Raw genomic sequence first — 26,591 nt, forward strand, 5'->3', positions numbered from 1 at the left:
ACTTTCAAGGAATTTCATGTATACATTAGCCATTCGTAAAAGCAGATCATCATTCACAGACTCCAGAACAACTTGCGTCTTGAGGTGGAACAAAAATCACATACGCTTAATGCTCCATCACTGTTATTGCTGTTTTTGAAGCAATATTTCCCTCACACGGTAGGAAGGCTATAGGCTTTACTTCTCTTCCTTCTTTCTGTTCTTTCGGTTGGGCTGGTGTTTCCTCTTTTAGACATCTCTTCATTTGGTGTTCTTGACCAATCACGTAATGGGATTTTGTGTACAGTGGGGAGATAGAAGTAACGGGTTGGGTTGGGATGTTTGGGGGAAGAGACCAGCGAGCTCATCGGTCTCATAGGATTAGGGAAGGATGGGGAAGGACGTCGGCCGTGCCCTTTCTAAGGAACCATCCCGGCATTTGCCTGGAGCGATTTAGAGAAATCACGGAAATCCGAAATCAGGATGTCCAGACGCGGGATTGAACAGGTGTCGTCCCGAGTGCGAGTCCAGTGTGCTAACCAATGCGCCACCTCGCTCGGTAGAAGTAATGGGGTAGCGATATACATATACACTAATGAGTAAACATTATGACACCGACGTGCTATCGATTTAAACCCGTGCAGGCGATAGCAGCGTCACCTGGCGAGGAATGACTGTTAGTCAGACACACACAGGGCGCGTGTAGTATCAGTGAGCGCCGGGGAAGGCGCGCTGTCTGACTGAGGGCAGATTATGATAACCGAGAGGCTCAGCGCAATCATTAAAGAAAAAAACACAAAAAATAAAGTTGTTATATTAACTTAAGTATGTTGTTAAATTAACCTAATTATGTCATGTATTGGAAAATTCGACTCGTTCCACATCATTACGAAATATCGTATTCATGATCCATGGAACTAGTAGTAATCTAATCTAATCTAATCTAATCATTACTTGTGTTCGACGTCGCAGGCTGGACAAACTGGTAAAACAGGACAGGCGGCGAACTGTTGCCGAACTAACATCAGATTTCAGTGCTGGTCAGAGTACAACTGTGTCTGAACACAAACACAGTGCAGCGAATACAACGCTCCTACCGAAGGACGTCAGCAGCCGGCGAGCCATGCATGTGCCATTGTTAACAACATGATATCGGTACCTACCACTGAAACGAATACGTGACCATCTATTTATTATTTATCGTATGTCAACACAGACACACAAGAATGAAACAGACAAATCACTAATATAACGAACGTTAATAATTGCAAACAAACATCACTAATATAACAAAGTTTAAGGATTACAAACAAACATCAAGTCTATTAATATAATCTATCGTGGTAGGGAAGGGAGTGAGACAGGGTTGTAGCCTATCCCCGATGTTATTCAATCTGTATATTGAGCAAGCAATAAAGGAAACAAAAGAAAAGTTCGGAATAAGTATTAAAATCCATGGAGAAGAAGTAAAAACTTTGAGGTTCGCCGATGACATTGTAATTCTGTCAGAGACAGCAAAGGACTTGGAAGAGCAGCTGAACGGAATGGACAGTGTCTTGAAAGGAGGGCATAAGATGAACATCAACAAAAGCAAAACGAGGATAATGGAATGTAGTCGAATTAACTCAGGTGATGCAGAGGGAATTAGACTAGGAAATGACACACTTAAAGTAGTAAATGACTTTTGCTATTTGGGGGAGCAAAATAACTGATGGTCGAAGTAGAGTGGATAGAAAATGTAGACTGGCAAAGGCAAGGAAAGCGTTTCTGAAGAAGAAAAATTTGTTAACATTGAATATAGATTTAAATGTCAAGAAGTCGTTTCTGAAAGTATTTGTATGGAGTGTAGCCATGTATGGAAGTGAAACGTGGACGATACATAGTTTAGACAAGAAGAGAATAGAAACTTTCGAAATGTGGTGTTACAGAAGAATGCTGAAGATTAGATGGGTAGATCACATGACTAATGAGGAGGTATTCAATAGAATTGGGGAGAAGAGGAGCTTGTGGCACAACTTGACTAGAAGAAGCGATCGGTTGGTAGGACATGTTCTGAGACATCAAGGGATCACCAATTTAATATTGGAGGGCAGCGTGGAGGGTAAAAATCGTAGAGGGAGACCAAGAGATGAATACACTAAGCAGATTCAGAAGGATGTAGGCTGCAGTAAGTACTGGGAGATGAAGCTTGCACAGGATAGAGTAGCATGGAGTGCTGCATGAAACCAGTCTGAGGACTGAAGACCTGAACAACAACAACAACAACAACAACAACAACGACTCTGGAGTTGCGAGCAGGAAGTCGTCGGGGATCCCATTATAGGCTCTTCTGGAACACTCTTCAACAATGTGCCTGATGGTCAAATTTTCTCCGCAGTCGCACTGAGGGGATGGTATTTTACCCCATTTATACAGGGAGTAAGCACATCTGCCATGACGAGTTCGAATCCTATTTGGAGTGGACCACGTTTTGCGTGGTAGGTGAAAACCAGGTGGCTTGTGTGTGATGCAAGGCATGTTATGATTTTGCCATGCGTTCCATTTTTCAGACCACGCGTTTTTGATAGTGAAACGTTCTTGTGCACAGGTCCTTGCTGTTCTTGTTGGCGAGTTCCTAGACCGAAGCCTATTAGAGTTTGCAGCCTCAATGTCTTGGTGGAGTGGCAGGCTTCGATTTCAGATGATGTTTTTGTATTCACGTAAAAGGGCGTCAGTATGTCGAAGGTGTGGCGGCGGGATGTGGCTTAGTATTGGGAGACATTCCATTGGAGTGGGTTTAATTACTCTAGAAATCATCCTTAGAGTGTTATGCAACTGGACATCCACCTTTCTTCACGTGTGGGCTTTTTCGCCAAATCGGAGCACAGTATTCGGCAGCCGAGAGCAGAGGTGCGGAGAGTGGAGGCCGTTGCTCCCCAGGTGGTACCACAGAGCTTTTGAATAATGTTGTTCCTTGTCTTTAATTTTTTGGCAGTCCTTGTTAGGTGCTCTTTAAAAGATAGTGTTCGGTCCAGCGTCATGCCCAAGTACTTCGGAGTTTTATTGTGCCTGAGAATGGTGGTTTCAAATCGAATGTTGAGGTCCTTTCTAGCGATTTTGTTGTTGATATGGAAGCAACTAACATCTGTTCTGGAAGCATTTGGTTGAAGTCTCCACTAAAGGAAATATTCGCCCATTATCTTCAGGTCTTTCGTTAGGATGTCCCTAGATGCTTCAATTGTGCTCCATCGTGTAGTGAGGGCCCAATCGTCAGCATACCCGAACTTTCTTGACTGTGTTTCCGGCAGGTCTGCATTATAGAGACTAAACAGCAGTGGTGTGAGCACTGATCCTTGTGGTAAGCCATTCTTTAGTTTTTTGATGGAGCTGTAGTCAGTGCCCATACTTATTTGGAACACCCTATGATTGAATATGCTGTCTATTAAGCGTGCTATAGATTTGCAAGGAATTACTTGGAGAGTTTTGCACATGATGCCTTCTCTCCACATAGTGTCATAAGCTGCTGAGAGGTCAATAAAGGCCACTGATGTTTTCAATTTTCTCTGGAATCCCGCCTCAATGTAAGTCGTGAGTGACAACACTTGGTCAGTACAACTTCTTCCTGGCTGAAAGCCTGCCTGCTCAATTGGGATTACCCTGAACAATTCTGGGCTAACAATTCTGGGGTGTGAAACTAGTTCGCGTTAGTAGTATAACACTACATGTGCACCCTGGGTAGCACTAAATGAACTAGCACATACTAGCAGTCAGATAATCTGAGGATCTCCTGACTATAAGACACTCTCTGAAAGAGTTATGTCACCAGACAGACCAAACGCGACAATCGGCACTGGACGTTGGGGCAGTGACAGAATGCTGAATGGTCTGATGAATCATATGTTCTTCGTCATGCCGATGGGAGGGCGCAAATCCTTATCTTTCAGGGGAATACCTCTTTGACACCCGTGCTGCAGGACGGAGACAAGCTGATGGTGGCTCCATTAAGCTCTGGGGAACATTGATGTATGCATCCATAGGTCCAGCAGAGCTTGTGCAAGGCACTATGACAGCAAAGGACTATCGTACACTGGTTGCATACTACGTACACCCCTTAATGACGATCATGTTTCCCGACGGCAATGGCACCTTTCGTCAAGATAATGCGCCATGTCAAAAGGCCAGGAGTGTGATAGAGTGGTTCGAGGAGCAGAGGTGCGAGTTCCAATTGATGTGCTTGCCACCCTGCTCACCATATCTGAACCTGATCGAACACATCTGGGATGTGATTGAACATGATGTCAGAGGTCAACGCTCCCTCGCCGTAATTTATGGGGATTAGGTGTCATGTGTGTGCAGATGTGGTGGCAACTCCCTCCAGTTTCCTACCAAGGCCTCGTTGCTACCATGCCACGAAGCGTCGCTGCTGTTATCCATGCCAGTGGTGGATGTACCACGTTTTAGGTAGGTAGTTACAATGTTCTGGCTAGTCACTGTATACTGATGACGGTAGTGTTGCGTACACTAGATATAAAAGGACAGTGCATCTGTGGAACTCTTAATTGTATTCAGGTGGTGCCTGTGAACATATTACCGATGTGATTGTGCCCTCAGGACGGGAACTGACAGACTTTGAACGCGGAATGGTAGCTGGAGCTAGACACATGGGACGATATTCGATTTCGGAAATCGTTAGGGAATTTAATATTCCGGGATCGACTGTGTCAAGACTGTGCCAAGAAGGCCAAATGTGATCGAATACTTCTCACCATGGACAAAGCAGTGGCCGACGGCCTCCAGTTAACGACTGAGTGCAGCACCGTTTGCGTAGAGTTGTCAACACTGAGTGAAATAACCGCAGAAAGCACACCGCATCCATTAGGACAGTGCGATAAAATTTGATGTTAATGGGCTATGGCAGGAGACGACCGACGCGAGTGCCTTTTCTAACAGCATGACATCACCTGCAGCGCCTTGGTTGTGGCCTAGACTGCTGCAAACCCGTGGCCTGGTCATATGAGTCCGCATTTGAGTTACCAAGAGCTTGTAAGTGGGCTGTTTAGGTTTGTATGTTGGTAACGCCACGTAGCGCTCTGTATGAAAATCACTGACTGTGCTGCGTGCAGTCTGTGGCTGGTTGGACTCATTGTTGGAATATTCGCTTATGTAGTGTTGGGCAGTTGGATGTCAACAGCACGTAGCGTTGGGCAGTTGGAGGTGAGCCGCCAGCAATGGTGGATGTGGGGTTAGAGGTAACAGTTTTGAGTGCGGACAATCTGGACAGGTGTCCGTCATAAAAAGGAAATTTATAAGACTGGATGCCATGAAATATAATTAAGGTAAATACATTGTTTGTTCTCTATCAAAATCTTTCATTTGCTAACTATGCCTATCACTAGTCAATGTCCTTCAGTAGTTGGAATCTTATTTAGCTGGTAGTATTGGTGCTCGCTGTATTGCAGTAGTTCGAGTAACTAAGATTTTTGTGAGGTAAGTGATTCATGAAAGGTATAGGTTATTGTTAGTCAGGACCATTCTTTTGTAGGGATTATTCAAAGTCAGACTGCGTTGCGCTAAAAAATAATTGTGTGTCAGTTTAGTGACGATCAGAATAATTAGAGAGAGAAATGTCTGAGTTTGTTCAGTTTCACTCAGCTGTTTCAGACGTTTCTATCTGACGGTAGGTGTCAATTGTGGTGCAGACCCCACGAAGCCATGGAGGCAAGTAGTTATCAACAAGGCACTGTGCTAGTTAGTGGTGGCTACATAATGATGTGGGCTGAGTTTGCACGGAATTGGCTGGATCCTCGGTATGTTAGGATACTTGGAGGCCGTTTGCAGCCACTCATGGACGTCATGTACCGAAAGAACTGTTGAATTTTTATGGATCACTATTCCTTGCGATTGGTTTGAAGAAAGTTCTGGATAGTTTGAGGAAAGATTTAGTCGGTCCGATATTCCAACCTAATTCCAATCGAACATCTGTGCAATGTAATCTAAATGTCAGTTCGTGTGCAAAATTCTTCACCTTCAACACCTTCGCAGTTATGGATGGCTATAGACGCAGCATGGCCCACTGTTTCTGCAGGTGACTTCCAACAACTTGTTGAGTCCATGCCACGTCGAGCTGCTGCACTACACCGGACTAAAGGAGGCCTGACAAGATACTAGGAGATTAGAAGGTGTCTCAAGACTTCTGTCAGCTCAGTGTCTGTCTATGCCAACGCCTAAGTGTTGTTGCAGTTCTCAAAACGAATATATATATATATATATATATATATATATATATATATATATATATATATATATATATATCATTCTCTTGCAGCTGTTCGTAGTTCAATTCAAAGCTGACAACAGCGCTGCCGAGAGCCAGCGATCTTCGTTTGACGACTCTGCTATTCGGGCTACAACTTTATTGTATGGGCTATGGCTTGGTGGTGTCTCACCAGTCCAGCTAGGTACAGAGACAAAACTTGTTGCAGATGTTGCCACCAAACATAATGGGCGGTCTTTTAGATGTAAGGGTAAGTGGATATCACTTTTGACACTAGATGCACAGGTTCAGGGGCTTTATCCCTTTTCTCTGGCAAAGAACTGTTTTGGTCCCTAGGCGGTCGACTGGCCGGCACAGCTGCGTGCTAACGCGCCCTCCTACAGACTTTCCAGTGGGCAGGTTGCCTCCACCGAACAAAAACTCCTGTGGCCGTCGTGTCTTGAATGTTTGTGTACGCCAGCGTCGACTTTTTAATCTCAGAGAGAAATTGCGATTTATTTATTACATTTGCATATTGATTAAATGGAAATATGTAAAACTGACTGTACCCTATCGAGTTTGGGCTCGAATGAAACGTCTTGATACGCAGAATACGATGGTGAGGTCGGAATACATAAGAAATGAAGGTCAGGAGAGCACGCCACCTTACAATGATACATTAGAAGAGCTAGTCCTTTAGGAACTACAGTACAAGTGGAACACGTCCTAACTGGCTAGGTGCCACTGCCAGAGACTATGTTAGTTGGAGGTGAAGCCCTTCAGCTGAACCAATGATTTTACATGGCATCTAGGACAATAAATTAAGCTTGAATGATTCAAGAAAGTATTTTAAGCAAAGTTGGAGATAGTTATTAAGCTGGCTCGACGAATTACACATTTGGCCATAAATAATACATGTATGATCGCCTGTAGCTTCTATGGGATTTGCGGATGGCAAATAGAATATGGCTCAGTTGAACCTCTGTAATAAATACAACAGCACACAAGACGCTAAATATCCTGCTGAGGAGCAGAAGTAATAGTTATGGTTATCTGTCAAGACCAACACACTAGTAATTCTATTACTTAGAACTTGCGTCTCTCCTAGGGAGCAAAAATTTTCATCACCTTGAAGCTGGATGTTTAAAGTATTGCGAGATGGTGTTTACTCGAGGATGAACCATTCAAACATTATATAACATATACGATGTATTCCATGTGAAGTTCAGTTACTAAGTAGGGTGACTACAATGTATTTCACGTGAAGTTCAGTTACTAAGTAGGGTGAGCAGTTTGTTACGCTACCAAAAATTGTTAGTACAGATATCCAGGACACAACCGACATTGATAACAGTCACTGTCCACTAATGAAGTTGAATGTTAGATTGTTTAGACGAGAATATTACACTTCTCTCTTATTACAGTTTCTGTTAAAGACAATTACACTCCTGTTATTCATTTAAGTGGGCCCATCATATACATTGCTGAGCTCAACAGTAGTTTAGTTCACGGTACTTATTGATCACATCACGGCTCTATTAGAAAGTGCATTAAAGTAGATTACAGATTTCACCTGAAAATAATGGCGTATTACAATTTCTGAGTTTCGCAGTTAGATGTGCGCGTATTGTTGCGTACAGAATGCACATGACTGTGGGGTGAACCAACACTGAGGGTGCACTCGAACGTAGACATTACTCGAATACTTTTAAACTATCGACTGGCAATTCTGAGTGACGTCCCATTACTTACAGACTGGCGTAAGATGAAACCGTTACTTTGAAAACTAGGTTGTTCTTTTGGTCTTCAGTCCAAATACAGGTTTGATGCAGCTCTCCGTGCTACTCTATCCTGTGCAAGCCTCTTCAAAATCCCTCTGAACATTCTTACTGTATTCATCTCCTGGTCTCCCTCTACGATCTTTACCCCGATGCTTTCCTCCAGTACTAAATTGGTGATCCTTTGATGTCTCAGGATGTCCCCTACAAAACGACACTATTTTTCTTCTATCTGTGAATCTCCTCGGTTACATATGTGAGTGCCATATTGCCAATTATGGTAAATTTCATGAAATCAATTAGTGCATTAACTAATCAATGCTGTAGGTCATATTTTAGTGCGAAATTAAGGCAACAAAATTATGCAGTGTGGTCAGAAACAGTGTGAAGAACCTGTAAGCGTGTTGCAGGGTAGGCTGTGCTGAGAAAGAAATTCTCTATGGTGTGGCAAGTCAATTAGCACTTAAGTTAGCCAATCAGGCTGCTGCGCACGCAAATTAAAGTGGCCGACCAGACACAACTAGCGTCAACTGATCTCAAGGCCTAGACGACAGAACAGGAGAATTCTCAGCCTTTGGCTCGGATTCGATCCTAATTACCATCAAAAGTTCAATTCTTGTATCGCTCCCTTATTCGGCTACAAGAAACCAAACGAAGGACGTGTTTTGCAACACCGTTTAATGCAGGCCACATGAATTTGTTGGCACAATGGCCTGGTTGGCTAACTTCAATGCTAATCAACTCGGAAACGGGGAACGTATCGAATTCTTTTCTTGACGATTATTACTCAGCACCAACTACCCTGCAAGATTCTTACAAGCTTTGCGCATTGTTCCTGATCAATCCGTATAGCTGACGTCCGGAATCTAACAGTAGTTATTACTACATCTGCTCTGTAAAATAGTACTTGCTATGAGCTTTCAAGTTAATTTCTATGGAGAAAATAAATTGTACATAATTTGAAGTATTTACTGGAACTTGAGAACGCTAATCTTTCAGGTGGTTTAGGTCACCTTTCTCAAATATAATTACTCGTTCGTAGGATTTGGCATGTAACGAACAGTAATACTAACTGGAATGAACTGTAACTTTTAATTAACAATGTCCTAATGAAACCTAATTACAAAAATGTAATCAGAACACTTTAAATGAGGATCTGAATAATTAATTTAAGTGAAATTAAGTCTAAATAGAAGCGTGAGGTTTTAATATAGTTATTGCATGTCAACGGATAAATAAATTGAAAATTACATGAAAATGAAGTTATTTAGGGGGCTAGAAAAACGTAACAGATGGAGAGGATCCATCTGGTACGTCACGACGATATTGCGTTTCCAAAGGCACGGGCACTGTGGCAAATACAGCTGTTATGAAATACATGAAATGTATTCACAGTTGTGAATATGGAGAACCATCCGGTGTATAATGGAGTGGTTCGAAAGCAGATTTTTCGGTTATTGCGAACGGTCCCTTTATTATTAGGCTATCCAAACACGCTTCACGGTCGGACTAAAACTTCCATATGTCGTCAGCCAAGTGTCTACAACTGCCACTTTTACATCCATTACGTATATTCCCATACAGAACTGAAAGTCGTTTGCTCGGTGTCAGTGTACAAATACGGAACTGCAGTACCCGTGACCATCGGAAGTAAGACGCAATAATCATTCTGACTTGGATGCGTATGAGCAAACGTTTTCACCTGCCACACAACAATGGGCAGATTGTACAATTCATGCTCCATAGCAATTGCTTCGGTTTGACATTCTCTAAATGCGTGTAGCTAAATGTATAATACTTTTCATATCATTACAGAGTATTCAACAAGATCACTACGTAGCTCACATATTTCAATCTCTTGTAATTCATTCTTATCTTTATCATAAATGCATGTTAATACATGAAATTTTGTCACATTTTTACCTGATTACAGACGATTTTAGGCAGGATAAATTAAGTTGAGTCTATGTTATACTCACCCTCGATTATTGAACAAATAGGTTAATTGGCCAGTGATTTGTGCAATGAATAATACCTTATATTTTGACTAAAGTTCAGTCTTGATCACATGTTTTAATGATATAGATAACCGGTTTCGGTTCTTTCTACAAAACCATCATCAGACCCATGGCTCCCTTAGGATGGTTGGCGGAGCTCTCGTCGCTGCTACGCAGTCAACTGAGTTGACTGCGTAGCAGCGAGGAGAGCTCCGCCTACCATCCTAAGGGTGCCATGGGTCTGATGATGGTTTTGTAGAAAGAACCGAAACCGGTTATCTATATCATTAAAACATGTGATCAAGACTGAACTTTAGTCAAAATATAACAATTAATTGATCACTGCTTTCCAAAAATGTTTACCAAAATTGAATAATACCTTCTTCGGTTACAGACTGTCAACCAGACCAATGAATACCATCAGGATCGAGAGGTTGTACCAGCTTTCGAGGACATCATGGATGTCATTGGTTCTAGAGGAAAGTTCCAGAAGAGATTAAACACTGTTTTCATTTGCTATGGCACAATCGTCAATGTGCTGAGCGCGCAAATGTACAATTTCGTTATGCAAACTCCCGATCACTGGTGTCACGTCCCTGGGAGAGAGTTCACCAACTTAACTCTTGATGAGTGGAAGAGCGCCACTATCCCCAAGTAAGATATATATTTAGATATAGTCCATGTGATTTTTATTTAACAGAAGCTGAGAAAATGCGATCTCTTAAATCAATAACAGATATATATCAGTAGGAATGCTATAGTGACTTCCAATCAGATTTGACCTTTGCCCGTCAGGTCGCCTACATAGAGAGACAAATGCATGACGTCATCATATCCTGCCCCCCTCCTAAGCAACGCCCCTCGTAAGCCATGCCCCATTCTCCTACCCACACCCTCTCCTCCTCCCATATTAAGCGATGCTCCCTTTGCAAACCAAACCCCCCTTTTTGAAAACAGGCCAACGAGAGGGTTTCTAAGCCTCCCACATATTTAGCTCTCCCAATAACAGCTCAGCATGTACCTGTCCAACCACATTTCTTAACTCATCCTTAAGCTACACCTCCCATTTTCTTGGGAATGGGACACTCAGAGAGCTTCTAAACCAATGCACATGCATCTCTCCACCACAGCTCAGTATTTTTCTGCTCAGTTACGTTCCTCGACTCCTTCTTAAGTCACACACCCCTTCTTTCGAAATTCCCATTGTGATGGGAGGTACTTAACATTATTCTCGTCCAGTAGTGTTAGCAATTGCATAATGTATGCATGGCGTCGAACAAATCTGCACCATTGCTAATCTTAGTCCATTTGCTGTAATCTGAGGCCCTAATTACATAAAGAATTTGAAAAGGTATAATTGGCTTAATTTGATATACACTCCTGGAAATGGAAAAAAGAACACATTGACACCGGTGTGTCAGACCCACCATACTTGCTCCGGACACTGCGAGAGGGCTGTACAAGCAATGATCACACGCACGGCACAGCGGACACACCAGGAACCGCGGTGTTGGCCGTCGAATGGCGCTAGCTGCGCAGCATTTGTGCACCGCCGCCGTCAGTGTCAGCCAGTTTGCCGTGGCATACGGAGCTCCATCGCAGTCTTTAACACTGGTAGCATGCCGCGACATCGTGGACGTGAACCGTATGTGCAGTTGACGGACTTTGGGCGAGGGCGTATAGTGGGCATGCGGGAGGCCGGGTGGACGTACCGCCGAATTGCTCAACACGTGGGGCGTGAGGTCTCCACAGTACATCGATGTTGTCGCCAGTGGTCCGCGGAAGGTGCACGTGCCCGTCGACCTGGGACCGGACCGCAGCGACGCACGGATGCACGCCAAGACCGTAGGATCCTACGCAGTGCCGTAGGGGACCGCACCGCCACTTCCCAGCAAATTAGGGACACTGTTGCTCCTGGGGTATCGGCGAGGACCATTCGCAACCGTCTCCATGAAGCTGGGCTACGGTCCCGCACACCGTTAGGCCGTCTTCCGCTCACGCCCCAACATCGTGCAGCCCGCTTCCAGTGGTGTCGCGACAGGCGTGAATGGAGGGACGAATGGAGACGTGTCGTCTTCAGCGATGAGAGTCGCTTCTGCCTTGGTGCCAATGATGGTCGTATGCGTGTTTGGCGCCGTGCAGGTGAGCGCCACAATCAGGACTGCATACAACCGAGGCACACAGGGCCAACACCCGGCATCATGGTGTGGGGAGCGATCTCCTACACTGGCCGTACACCACTGGTCGAGGGGACACTGAATAGTGTACGGTACATCCAAACCGTCATCGAACCCATCGTTCTACCATTCCTAGACCGGCAAGGGAACTTGCTGTTCCAACAGGACAATGCACGTCCGCATGTATTCCGTGCCACCCAACGTGCTCTAGAAGGTGTAAATCAACTACCCTGGCCAGCAAGATCTCCGGATCTGTCCCCCATTGAGCATGTTTGGGACTGGATGAAGCGTCGTCTCACGCGGTCTGCACGTCCAGCACGAACGCTGGTCCAACTGAGGCGCCAGGTGGAAATGGCATGGCAAGCCGTTCTTATTTCAATTTCCAGGAGTGTATTTTCTGATTTCGATAAGGCTGTTGCGAGTAGTTTGTGCATTAAAATTTGTCTGTTGAACATTCGTAATTTTCTAGTGACCCTTATCTCGTAATTTGAAGTTTTACAGAAAAAAGACATGAAGTTACAGCTAGTTCCACAGAAAAGTCAATAACTTATTTTTGTTTAGCTATATTTGAAAGTATTTGTAAGCGGAACTTAAAAACATTTTTGCTCACTTACTATGTACTATGATTTTGAGTTCTTAAACCACTCTATTCTAAGTAAAAGGAGCTGATTTTTGATGATGCGATGTGGGGACTGCATCTGTCATTCCAAATAATGTTCAAGGTATGGTGGGTACAAAAGACGAAGTCACATCACCTGAAATTTGTAAAAGTTTTTCGTGAACGGTTCACCTAGGCTTACCTTATTCGAACACTGTTTTCCCCCAAAACTTACGAAGGTTAGAGCAAAGTCTACAAAAAAGCCATGGATTACTCGAGGAATAGGGGTATCTTGTAAAACAAAAAGAAAACTGTATCTGTCAATCCGAAACAGTTCTGATGTTGATGCTATAGCACATTACAAGAAATACTGCAAAATATTAAAGACTGTAATACGGATGTCAAAGCAAATATATTACAAGGAAAAGATAGTCATATCAGATAACAAAATAAAGACAATGTGGGATATAGGGAAGGAGGAGACCGGTAGAACCACACATGAAGAGGAACAAATAGCATCAAGAGTAAATGATACTTTGGTGACAGATGTGTATAGTGTTGCAGAACTTTTTAATAAACATTTTATAACTGTTACCGAAAAGATGGGGTTGTCAAGTTCGGTAGATGCTGCTATGGAATACCTCAGACCAGAAATTTCAAGCAACTTCCATAATATGAATTTGACCATCACTACCCCAACAGAAATAATGTCCATCATAAAAACTTTAAAATCAAAAACATCTAGTGGGTATGATGAAATATCAACAAAGTTAATTAAAGAATGTGATTCTGAGCTAACTAACATATTAAGCTATCTGTGTAACTAGTCATTTATCAGTGGAATATTTCCTGAATGGCTTAAATATGCTGAAGTTAAGCCACTGTTTAAGAAGGGAGATAAAGAAATAGCATCAAATTTCCGTCCAATTTCACTGTTGCCAGCATTCTCAAAAATTTTCGAAAAAGAAATGTACAGTCGGCTTTATAACCATCTTATCTCAAATAACATACTGTCAAAGTCACAGTTGGCATTTCTAAAAGGTTTTGATATTGAGAAGGCTATCTACACTTACAGTGAAAATGTGCTTAATTCATTTGACAAAAAATTGCAGGCAACTGGTATATTTTATGATCTGTCAAATTCATTTGACTGTGTAAATCACAATATCCTTTTAAGTAAATTAGAGTATTATAGTAAAGCAGGAAATGCTGCAAAATGGTTCAAACCTTATATTATGAAATAGACATATATCAAGCTATCAGGCATCATCCAACCGGGAACTAATTACATGTGGGGCCCCACAAGGCTCCATTTTAGGGCCCTTACTTTTTCTTGTGTGTATCAATGACCTTTCATCAGTAACATTACCAGATGCCAAGTTCGTTTTGTTTGCCGATGATACAAACATTGCAATAAATAGCAAATCAAGCATAGTCTTAGAAAGATCAGCTAATAAAATATGTGTGGACATTAATCACTGGTTCCTAGCCAATTCTTTGTCACTAAACATTGAAAAAACACACTACATGCAGTTCAGAACTTGTAAGGGGTGTCCCACGAGTATATGTCTAACATACGATGACAAGAAGATAGAAGAAGTGGACAGTGTTAAATTCTTGGGGTTACAGCTTGACAATAAATTCAACTGGGAGGAGCACACCACAGAACTGCTTAAGCGTCTTAACAAATCTCTGTTTGCAATGGGAATTTTGTCAGATATAGGTGATATAAAAATGAAAAAGCTGGCATACTATGCTTACTTTCATTCCATAATGTCATATGGGATTATTTTTTGGGATAATTCATCTAGCCAAGCTAAAGTTTTCCGGGCACAAAAACATGCAGTAAGAGTTATATGTGGTGTGAACTCAAGAACATCCTGCAGAAGCCTGTTTGGGGAACTAGGCATCTACATCTACATCTATACTCCGCGAGCCACCTTACGGTGTGTGGCGGAGGGTACTTATTGTACCACTATCTGATCCCCCCTTCCCTGTTCCATTCACGAATTGTGCGTGGGAAGAACGACTGCTTGTAAGTCTCCGTATTTGCTCTAATTTCTCGGATCTTTTCGTTGTGATCATTACGCGAGATATATGTGGGCGGTAGTAATATGTTGCCCATCTCTTCCCGGAATGTGCTCTCTCGTAATTTCGATAATAAAACTCTCCGTATTGCGTAACGCCTTTCTTGAAGTGTCCGCCACTGGAGCTTGTTCAGCATCTCCGTAACGCTCTCGCGCTGACTAAATGTGCCCATGACGAATCGCGCTGCTTTTCGCTGGATCATGTCTATCTCTTCTATTAATCCAACCTGGTAAGGGTCCCATACTGATGAGCAATACTCAAGAATCGGACGAACAAGCGTTTTGTAAGCTACTTCTTTCGTCGATGAGTCACATTTTCTTACAATTCTTCCTATGAATCTCAACTTGGCGCCTGCTTTTCCCACTATTTGTTTTATGTGATCATTCCACTTCAGATCGCTCCGGATAGTAACTCCTAAGTATTTTACGGTCGTTACCGCTTCCAATGATTTACCACCTATGGCATAATCGTACTGGAATGGATTTCTGCCCCTATGTATGCGCATTATATTACATTTATCTACGTTTAGGGAAAGCTGCCAGCTGTTGCACCATGCATTAATCCTCCGCAGGTCCTCCTGGAGTACGTACGAGTCTTCTGATGTTGCTACTTTCTTGTAGACAACCGTGTCATCTGCAAATAGCCTCACGGAGCTACCGATGTTGTCAACTAAGTCATTTATGTATATTGTAAACAATAAAGGTCCTATCACGCTTCCCTGCGGTACTCCCGAAATTACCTCTACATCTGCAGATTTTGAACCGTTAAGAATGACATGTTGTGTTCTTTCTTCTAGGAAATCCTGAATCCAATCACAAACCTGGTCCGATATTCCGTAAGCTCGTATTTTTTTCACTAAACGTAAGTGCGGAACCGTATCAAATGCCTTCCTGAAGTCCAGGAATACGGCATCAATCTGCTCGCCAGTGTCTACGGCACTGTGAATTTCTTGGGCAAATAGGGCGAGCTGAGTTTCACATGATCTCTGTTTGCGGAATCCATGTTGGTTATGATGAAGGAGGTTTGTATTATCTAAGAACGTCATAATACGAGAACACAAAACATGTTCCGTTATTCTACAACAGATTGACGTAAGCGAAATAGGCCTATAATTATTCGCATCTGATTTATGACCCTTCTTGAAAATGGGAACGACCTGCGCTTTCTTCCAGTCGCTAGGTACTTTACGTTCTTCCAGCGATCTACGATAAATTGCTGATAGAAAGGGGGCAAGTTCTTTAGCATAATCACTGTAGAATCTTAAGGGTATCTCGTCTGGTCCGGATGCTTTTCCGCTACTAAGTGATAGCAGTTGTTTTTCAATTCCGATATCGTTTATTTCAATATTTTCCATTTTGGCGTCCGTGCGACGGCTGAAGTCAGGGACCGTGTTACGATTTTCCGCAGTGAAACAGTTTCGGAACACTGAATTCAATATTTCTGCCTTTCTTCGGTCGTCCTCTGTTTCGGTGCCATCGTGGTCAACGAGTGACTGAATAGGGGATTTAGATCCGCTTACCGATTTTACATATGACCAAAACTTTTTAGGGTTCTTGTTTAGATTGTTTGCCAATGTTTTATGTTCGAATTCGTTGAATGCTTCTCTCATTGCTCTCTTTACGCTCTTTTTCGCTTCGTTCAGCTTTTCCTTATCAGCTATGATTCGACTACTCTTAAACCTATGATGAAGCTTTCTTTGTTTCCGTAGTACCTTTCGTACATGATTGTTATACCACGGTGGATCTTTCCCCTCGCTTTGGACCTTAGTCGGTACGAACTTATCTAAGGCGTACTGGACGATGTTTCTGAATTTTTTCCATTTTTGTTCCACATCCTCTTCCTCAGAAATGAACGTTTGATGGTGGTCACTCAGATATTCTGCGATTTGTGCCCTATCACTCTTGTTAAGCAAATATATTTTCCTTCCTTTCTTGGCATTTCTTATTACACTTGTAGTCATTGATGCAACCACTGACTTATGATCACTGATACCCTCTTCTACATTCACGGATTCGAAAAGTTCCGGTCTATTTGTTGCTATGAGGTCTAAAACGTTAGCTTCACGAGTTGGTTCTCTAACTATCTGCTCGAAGTAATTCTCGGACAAGGCAGTCAGGATAATGTCACAAGAGTCTCTGTCCCTGGCCCCAGTTCTGATTGTGTGACTATCCCATTCTATACCTGGTAGATTGAAGTCTCCCCCTATTACAATAGTATGATCACGAAACTTCTTCACGACGTTCTGCAGGTTCTCTCTGAGGCGCTCAACTACTACGGTTGCTGATGCAGGTGGTCTATAGAAGCATCCGACTATCATATCTGACCCACCTTTGATACTTAACTTAACCCAGATTATTTCACATTCGCATTCGCTAATAACTTCACTGGATATTATTGAATTCTTTACTGCTATAAATACTCCTCCACCATTGGCGTTTATCCTATCCTTGCGGTATATATTCCATTCTGTGTCTAGGATTTCGTTACTGTTCACATCCGGTTTTAACCAACTTTCCGTTCCTAATACTATATGCGCACTATTTCCTTCAATAAGAGACACTAATTCAGGAACCTTGCGCTGGATACTCCTGCAGTTTACCAATATTACGTTAACTTTTCCTGTTTTTGGTCTCTGAGGGCGGACGTTCTTTATCAACGATGATAATGTCCTCTCTGGTAAGCCGTCAGGTATTTTATCGTTTCGCCCAAGGGGGGGTCCCTCTAACCTAAAAAACCCCCGTGTGCACGCCACACGTACTCTGCTACCCTAGTAGCTGCTTCCGGTGTGTAGTGCACGCCTGACCTGTCTAGGGGGGCCCTACAATTCTCCACCCAATAACGGAGGTCGATGAATTTGCAACCATTATAGTCGCAGAGTCGTCTGAGCCTCTGGTTTAGACTCTCCACACGGCTCCAAACCAGAGGACCGCGCTCGACTCTGGGCACTATGCTGCAGATATTAAGCTCAGCTTGCACTCCGCGTGCGATGCTGGTTGTCTTCACCAAATCAGCCAGCCGCCGGAAGGAACCAAGGATGGCCTCAGAACCCAAGCGGCAGGCGTCATTCGTTCCGACATGTGCTACTATCTGCAGCCGGTCACACCCAGTGCGTTCAATAGCTGCCGGAAGGGCCTCCTCCACATTACGGACGAGACCCCCCGGCAAGCACACCGAGTGCACACAGGCATTCTTACCCGACCTACCCGCTATTTTCCTGAGGGGCTCCATAACCCGCCTAACGTTGGAGCTCCCTATAACTAATAGGCCCGCCCTCTGTGACTGTCGGGACCTTGCCGGAGAATCGGCCACTGGCCCAACAGGCGAGGCATCCTGTGGTGGCTCGGAAACGATGTCATCACCACTAGGAAGCACCCCGTACCTGTTGGAAAGGGGTAAGGCAGCTTTCGGCCAGGCACGCGCGAGCCCACCACTGTCCGCCATTCACCCTGGAGTGGTGGCTGACCGGTAAGATGCTCACTGCCGGAAGACGCAGCGACATCAGGGGTTCCATGTGATTCCAAGGCCACCGAAGTAGGCATAGGTCTCACCACAGTTGCCCCAACGCCACTACGAGCCGACGCCTGCGCCTCGAGCTCGATGAGCCTAACAGACAAAGCGTCCACCTGCCCCCGAAGAGTGGCCAATTCTCCTTGCGTCCGCTCACAACAACCACAGTTCCTACACATGACTGTGTTTACCCTACTCTATACGGTGACAAATTCCCAAGATAATCTTCTGATGAACTACTCTGATAATCAAGAAACACTCACTGAAATACGAGACGCGAAAACTACGCTAGGTTTTCCCAGAAAAACTATTTAAAAGCTAAGCGGAGCAAATAAGTACAAAAACGCTTTATACAAACAGTACTCGCTGCTGCTGGTGCTCTCGCTCTGGCTGTCACAAGACAACTGCTGATTCAAGTGACTAGTGGCTAACGGCCGCGAAACAAACAAAAGACGGTTTTAGGGCGCTTTCTGTTCTAAACGATCAAGAAAACACTAAGAAATCTAACACGAAAACTACGTAAAGTTTTATCAAGAACTGTTAGTTACTATGCAGAGCAGATAAACACAAATAGAATCCCTTCCTTAGTGGAAGGTCGTAAACAAAATGCAAAATAAACGCTTTATACAAACAGTACTCGCTGCTGCTGGTGCTCTCGCTCTGGCTGTCACAAGACTGCTTCTCAATATATTAATATATTTATTCATTAATGAAATTTGTCATTAACAATATATCACTTTTTCAAACCAACAGCTCAATTCATGGAATCAATACTAGGAATAAGAATAATCTTGACAAGGATTTAAAGTCATTTAGTCTTGCACAAAAAGGTATTCATTATTCAGGAACACACATTTTCAATAACTTGCCAGCAGCTTAACAACCAATGAAATTCAGTTTAAGAGAAGCCTAAAGGATTTATTGGTGGACAACTCCTTCTACTCCATTGATGAATTTCTCAGTAAAACCAACTGATTTGTATATATATTTTAATTTCAGTGCATTAGTATTTGTGAAATGACTTTCATATATTGTTCATTAAAAAATGATGATCGTTCCACTTGGGACCTGTGGAATGGTACATTAGCTTATTTGTTTTAGGTGTAAATATTTGTCATGTATTGTTGATTTTCTGATGTGTTCCACATCCTGGAGGACCTCCTCACTATGGATCAATTGGAATCAAAGTAAATCTAATCTAATCTAATCTGATCTTACCAAACACCATTTTGGGAGGTGTGGGTGGGTGGTAATGATAATACAGTACACTGTGCACAAGAAAAATACAACTGACGTTATGGACTGGCTAATATAGCTTTTAATTCCTTTAGATTTTAGGTGTACTGGATATTATGTTCCACTGCGATCACAAAAACAAAATTTCATCGCCTAACGTTGTGTTAGAAGTTTTTTGTTGTGAAGACGATAGTGCGTAATGTTCTACATTGGAAAAACTGTAACTGTCGTTGTTTTCTGGCGAATATGAGTTCTTATTCCCATTTTGTTGGTTTTCCCTGTGGAGCTTAGAAAGGTGAAACATTATTATTTACTATTAGGAGTTTCGAGAGAAAGCAGCATCTGTTATTGCAAATAATGCTCAAGAAACAGTGGACACAATAAACGAACTATCATCAACTGACGTTTTTAGAAATTTTTCGGTAATAGTTCCCTTTATCAAATACCATTTTCGGATAAACGATTGCAGGCTTTCAAACAACTACGAACCCTCCGACTCATGGTTGAAATATTTAAAGTTTTGGCTGGTTTCGTTGTCTAGGAGCTGGGATACGTAGTTGCCGCATTACAGGCCAAATACTGCTGAGTGTACAGTATATGATAAGAATGCACACATGAATCGAATGGTCAAAGGTTTCTATCACTCGGCAGTTGCGAATTATGAAAGTAACATATAAATTTATAAATGAAAGATTGCAATTAAATAAAATCTGCAGGTACTATCTTAACGACTTTAAATGATGAGTACGATAGTAGAAGTACTTTTGAGAATGTAGTATATTTCTGCAAAACACTTATTGGTGTCGATGGCCCAGCAATTAAATAAAATATAAGTTGAATAACAGGGAAACAATAGATTCCTACAGGGCGTAATTAGTTACGAACAATAACACAGCTCGCGAGTCATTCACTTCTAAACGCACACTACGTCTTCACTGTAGAAGCCACGGAATTCTCACAAGTGCACAAGTTGGCACTCCGAAGTTTCTCTATCTGCCGCGACCACGCGCAAACTGCTCCGCTGTCCAAGTCTTTCCGCCGACTGTGCGTCCGTCGCGCTGTACTGTCCGCATCCAGCACTCACTCCCGTGTGTTCTGTCCCGAACTGTCCACAACCGCCCCGTGTCCTCTCCGGAAATTCGCTTCCATCCAGTCTCCCGATTCACGACTGCTGTATTTGGCTAGCGTCTTCGCGCCATGTCTTCATGCCAACGCACAGTCACAATCATAATGAAACATATACCAAATACTGGATTTACATTTAAATAACTTGAAATTAAATAAATATTCCTATGGCTGGACCATAAACACGCTCTAACACACATTATTAAATACATAAACAATGAAATAAACATATATCAAAAGAAAAGAAGCAAAAGGTAGGCCAAGAGCCTAATGTTTCTGTGCTTTCTAAAACACAGTAAATATTTAACCAATTTCTTCATGAATAGTATATATCGGCTATAAACAAAGACATAGATGAATAAATATTTTTATAAGCATGCTGCTACTGTTTTTTCGTGTAACTGTGGAGTACTTATGGCCTGACGCGATCGATAATAATCGGCTGCTTTGACCTCCAATAACTTATGTACTATTCTAGTTACATGCCTGTAATTCATACCAATTTAGATTTACACTAGTAGCTTTCTAAAGATATGGCGATCGACAAAATCGGATGAAGCGTTTACATTTTGCAAATTCGTTGCTGGGTGTTACTTGTATAATTCATCGTCAGATACTAATCTTTAAACTACTAAACGTACTGGAAATCTGATTACAGCATCATAATCGTCGTTCAAATAATAGTAATGTACATGTTTCTTCTTGAGGTATCATGATTCATCTGTTTACTATTAATTTCTATACGAACAGTGAAATGTCTGCCAGTATTTAAAATATCGTGGCGCCAATGTTTCGAGTCTGCAGTAGGTGTAGTGTGGTGGGTAAATAAGGGAAACACAACTCTTAGAATCCTCACGTCTTTTGGGTCAGCAACCTACATTCATGAAGGGCACCAATTGGCAGTAATGATTCTGACAGGAAAGCTTAAAGTGATAGTGCTGCTCATGACACAGAAGTGTAACAGAAGAGAATGCACGTTCAGCTCGGACTCTCTGCCGCCATTAAGCTACATCTTGCCAGCTACAAGGTACTGTAGATTACCTGAAAACTCTACCCAATTTACATCTGGAAGGCAAAATTAAACAGACGTACGTACACAGATAATTCTGTCCAAAGGCGTTACCTTTCTTATTTTTCGTCATATTCCACACCTCAGCCATCTAAAAATATTACTAACATGACTAGTAGATATCAAAATTAATTAAAAAAAGCAACGCTTAAGAATCTACAACCGATGCAGTTCACGGGTGTCTATCCCACTGCCTTACACACCAAATATGCGCAACAATGTGACCAAAGCAACGAATTAAAATTTCACAGCTACCAAATAAACTGTTCTACCTATGAAATAACGATCGCTAACGAGTCAGAAACAACCGCTTCCTAATGAAAGAGTCACGACTTACTCATTGCTGTCATTGATTCCATAACATAAAGTTACGTACCAGTCTGTTTTCTGTTATCTCGTACCTACTGCACCTGGTTTTTTCCTTTTTTTTTTTTTTGTCACACTTTAATTTTCTCTAACAACCCCTTTAGTGGTTTGGTAAGAGTAATTTGAAAGTCTTGTGTTAATAATTATGACGCGAAAAATAGTGGCAGCTAATGACTCACCATGTACATCAGGACGATCACATAAAATTACTGTCCACAAGTTGCAGAGATCAACCTTCTATGGTATGTATGTATTACACTTCACAAAAAGGACATCATCGACATTCAAGAAATTGTCAGAACAAACCATTAACTTGCACCATGAACACAGAATGGAAAATGGCGTTCCACGGAGATCACAAAGGTTCACATCATCAAGATCGAACCGGACTGCTTGGGAGTTACAAACCATGGAGGACGTTCAGAAAGGTATCCACTTTTAAGGAATGCATATAGAATAATTCTGGTGTAACGGGGTGATGAGAACTGATGGAATGTCATGGTATGTAATCGAATGCGAAACTGTCTGCCTTATAGCTTATGTGAAACTGGCTAAACTTTAATGCATAGTTAGACATAGTGCGATAATATGTGGTTCAGGCACGTAAAAAAAAAGCATCCAGAGGCTGAATTTGTCATGTTGTTCCAGGTGGTGTGATCTGCCATGTCACGCACTTTTCAGGAGTGATAGTATGCCTTAAGGGGCTCCAGAACGCCCTATACTTGCAATGTTAAAATAACGCTTATAAATTACATCTTTCCTCACAAAGTATTTGAGGTAGGAAGTTGAGCTTTTTAGAGGTTATTTATTGCAATATGGGCTACAACTTAACACAGGGATTTTACAAAATTTTAGTCCAGTTATTAAAGATGATTTTTTTTCAATTGTAATGAAAATGCACAACATTTTTTTGCAATTTTTTATTTATATATTCAAAAATATACAGCTTTTTGGAAAAAGGCTGTGTTAAATTATGCAGAAGGTACTGTGTAACATTTACTGAAAGTTTGAAACAAATATGTTTGGAAGATCCTTAGAAAACATGTAATTAGTATGAGAAAATAAAAGTTTTGGGAATCGAGCGACAAAGATTGGATTAACTTTTTAGTGCATTCCAGGTCCATAGGATGGATTATCTTCATCCCCTGCAAACTCCTCCTCCAGCTTCCTCTTGTTCCTCCTCCTGTTTACTCTTGCTTGTGTTTCTAGACTCTTTACAGGCCTGTCTGCAGCCCGAAGGCGTTCCTTGTCTAAAGCAAGCATCGCTCGTTGTTGTGTTCGTAGATTTTACTACCATTTTCTTCAGTTGCAGTTACTGCAACACTGTTCCAAAAGGTGGTCATGTATGAACACTTATCACATTTCAGTTGTATTTCACTAGCAAGTCCTACGTGCTTTATTATGGAGAGTTCCAGACCAACTCCACTACAATGAATACATCTTACACAGTTTGAAAAAATTCCTTCGAGAACCGACAAATCAAATATTTCATTCACATCCGATTCGCCCACAAAACATTCATAGTTGTCACTCACTGAACCAAGCTTCTTCTGTGAAGTATTTTCTTTCCCACTTTGACTGCTATGAGCAGGTGTACTGGAGAGGTTAGGTTCACTCACTTGGTTATCGTCTTTATTGTTTACAGTAATAACACATACCTTTGGCTTTCCAACATTTCTCCTTTTCTTAAAAGCCTTCAGAGGATTTCTAATAACTTTACTTTTACTCATTATTATACTTCAACAAAACAGAGACTCAAGAAACAGAATTAATTACGAATATTTTCGAGATAACGACAGAGTAAATAAACATGAAACAATCGACAATCACACCAGCGATATATATTGAACCATCACAGGTTAGCCACAACACATACTTTATCTCACATCACTAAAATGTACCTGATGAACACGGACGTTAATAATAACACCATTTGACAGCAGTTTAACAGCGCCACAGTGGGTCACGCCCATGTAGAACACATTTCAAAAAAAATTTAAAAATAGTTGTAGTCTTCGGAATTGAATAAATTATATATCTATTAAAAGGTAATAGTCTGCAGATTCAGAAAACGCAAAAAAGTAAAAATTGAACTTTTCATGATTTTGAGCCTTTCCAGAGCCCCTTAAAGAAGTATGATTCTTATGCGGAGACCAAGAATCAAGCGGAAGCAAGTTATTTTGATGAGCTATGGCCCAAAAGTAGTACTCATACAGTAGCTGTATTTTCCTTAAGCCCATTTTCCCACTCTTGCTTGCTGTGACGTAAATATTCACTACTTCCCTTCCAAGATCACCCACATGAGGAGGAATCGTATGTGCCAGAACACCTCAAATTCTCGAAGCACAGTAAATAACTTTCCAGCCAATTTATCATCCACATTAACAGACACCAAAATTGTGTACAAAATGCAAGGCCTTGATGTTCGTTGACATTGATACGACTCCCTTGGTGCCTCTAATTTCCAGGGTTCCTTTCAAATGCATTTCCTCTTCACATCCCGATTTGTCGAAACTGAGAAAAAATTCCTTACTGAATGATGGGATAAGTTTGTTTATCTGATCTATAAATTTCTGGGCCGATTCCACATGGTCAAGTTGATTCTTTGTTTGAAATTCCGTCATATTACGTCTTCCAGTTCCGCGGCACAATCTGAAGTTACGCAGCGAACCCCTGCTTCCCTTAAAATCACTGTAATATAAGTCCCCCGAAATTTGGTGTGGATAACCTAGTATGTTACCGTCAGGCATATTTTGTAAATTTCGTCGAGCATCCTTGAAACGCTCAAACATCTGTTTTTGTTTTTGTAACAAGTGCGCCTTGGCCTCTTTTGAATATCCGTTGTTTTTCTTACACACTACCCGGTTCTACTGCTGCAAGCTTACTCGAAATCTATTCATAATTGGTTTTTTTTTTTTTTACTATGCTGTGGATGATTTTTCAAATACGTAAATATGTTTTAGTACCCGGCACTCGTTGGACAACCATTGTCCTTTATTGCGTTTCACAATAGACGGAATTTGTGGCTCTCTGTCCAAGGGATGATTAACTACATCGCTCGATACCTGTTTCAGTATCACTTTCACTTGTTAAGCATGTATATGAAGATTATATCTGTTCTTTCGGACACGTCCGAAACAATAGACACCATCTTCATATAGTTAAGGCTAACCGGTCGTTGACCTTCTTCTTCTGTGCTGGATGCACACGCATTGCCCGAACTCTTACGGGACTCGGTAAGATTGTCTGCCGCGAGTAATGAGTGTAGTGGGCAGGTGCACTACGAATGTAGTGTGTGGAGATTGAGTTGGGAATGTGGGTCTCACGGGGAGCATGGGGGGGTTAATCCCTGCAGTCGCACTATTCTCCGTGCCCTCTGTGGCTCAGATGGATAGGACGTCCGCCATGTAAGCAGAAGATCCAGAGTTCGAGTCCCAGTAGGGGCACACATTTTCAACTGTCCCCGTTCATGTATATCAACGCCTGTCGACAGGTTAAGGTCTTGATTTAATTATGATTTCATGTTAAGCATGTACCCTGTACTCCTCATGTACATTGTCCACACAGACGAGCGTATACACCACACAAACCGCTGACTCATCTCGCAGAAGCGCTAATTTTCATATGCCTCTTCCTGCTCAGGCTGTGAAATTCGTTGTGTTCCTCTCTGACGAAATGTCGATAACTTCTGTTGTAGATACAATGGAATATTTGCTTTGCATGTCGTCCCCATTGCTCTATTCTGTAATAACACCACTAGCACAGTAGCACGATTGGGAATTACTCGTCAACTAAGCAGTTCAAATACGCCCCGTAACCTCATGCTGTGCTCACCAGTGGATGCTTCCAGTCCCGCCACTTGTGCCATTAGACGGCTATATTTTGGTTGCATGGAAGACGCTGTATGAGGTACAAAATGCTGTAAAATCATTATTGGCTTTTTGTGCCCTAGCATTCAGGGGGTTTCTTGTAAGAATTGTAATTGAAAGTGGAGATGAAAAATTCTAGTTTAACACTCGAATAACTTACGTGTTTACTGCCAGGTGGCGTCGTCGACCACCACCCATATTTCGATAGGAGCACACCCTGCCATTCTCAAGGCACAACTGCAAGGAGGAAGCAATGTGCAAGGGAATTTAATACCTCTGTTCACAGAGGAGAAACAAGGAAGATACCACACACAAACAAGTAACAGCGGAGTCAACACACAGCCAAAGACAACCAACATCAGGAATGTCGATAGTGACTATAAATCAACAGGTCGGGTTGCACTAATTATGTCCCTCTGTTTTTTTGATGAGAGAGAGGCGGATTCCAAGCAGCATTTAAACAAAATCCACCTTCTTTGTTTATAAGGTTGCTTGATAGTTTGATTTCAACAGCTTCCTTAATAATACCATCCCAATAGCTGGACGTGCAAGCCAGAATCTCCGTATTGT

The 26,591-nt window shown here is 42.1% G+C and overlaps 1 protein-coding gene across 1 annotated transcript in view; it reads left to right on the forward strand.

Annotated features, from left to right (window-relative positions):
• The first annotated feature begins 10,548 nt into the window (after positions 1-10,548).
• The window catches only part of LOC124788448 (solute carrier family 22 member 7-like), a 128,734-nt gene continuing 112,691 nt past the window's right edge, over positions 10,549-26,591 (forward strand). The window contains exon 1 of the mRNA XM_047255720.1: positions 10,549-10,640. Within this exon, the coding sequence (XP_047111676.1) occupies positions 10,552-10,640 (89 nt within the window). The 5' untranslated portion in view covers positions 10,549-10,551. The remainder of the gene's footprint in view (positions 10,641-26,591) is intronic.

Source organism: Schistocerca piceifrons, chromosome 3, assembly GCF_021461385.2.
Source record: "Schistocerca piceifrons isolate TAMUIC-IGC-003096 chromosome 3, iqSchPice1.1, whole genome shotgun sequence".
In the NCBI taxonomy this organism is placed as follows: domain Eukaryota; kingdom Metazoa; phylum Arthropoda; class Insecta; order Orthoptera; family Acrididae; genus Schistocerca; species Schistocerca piceifrons.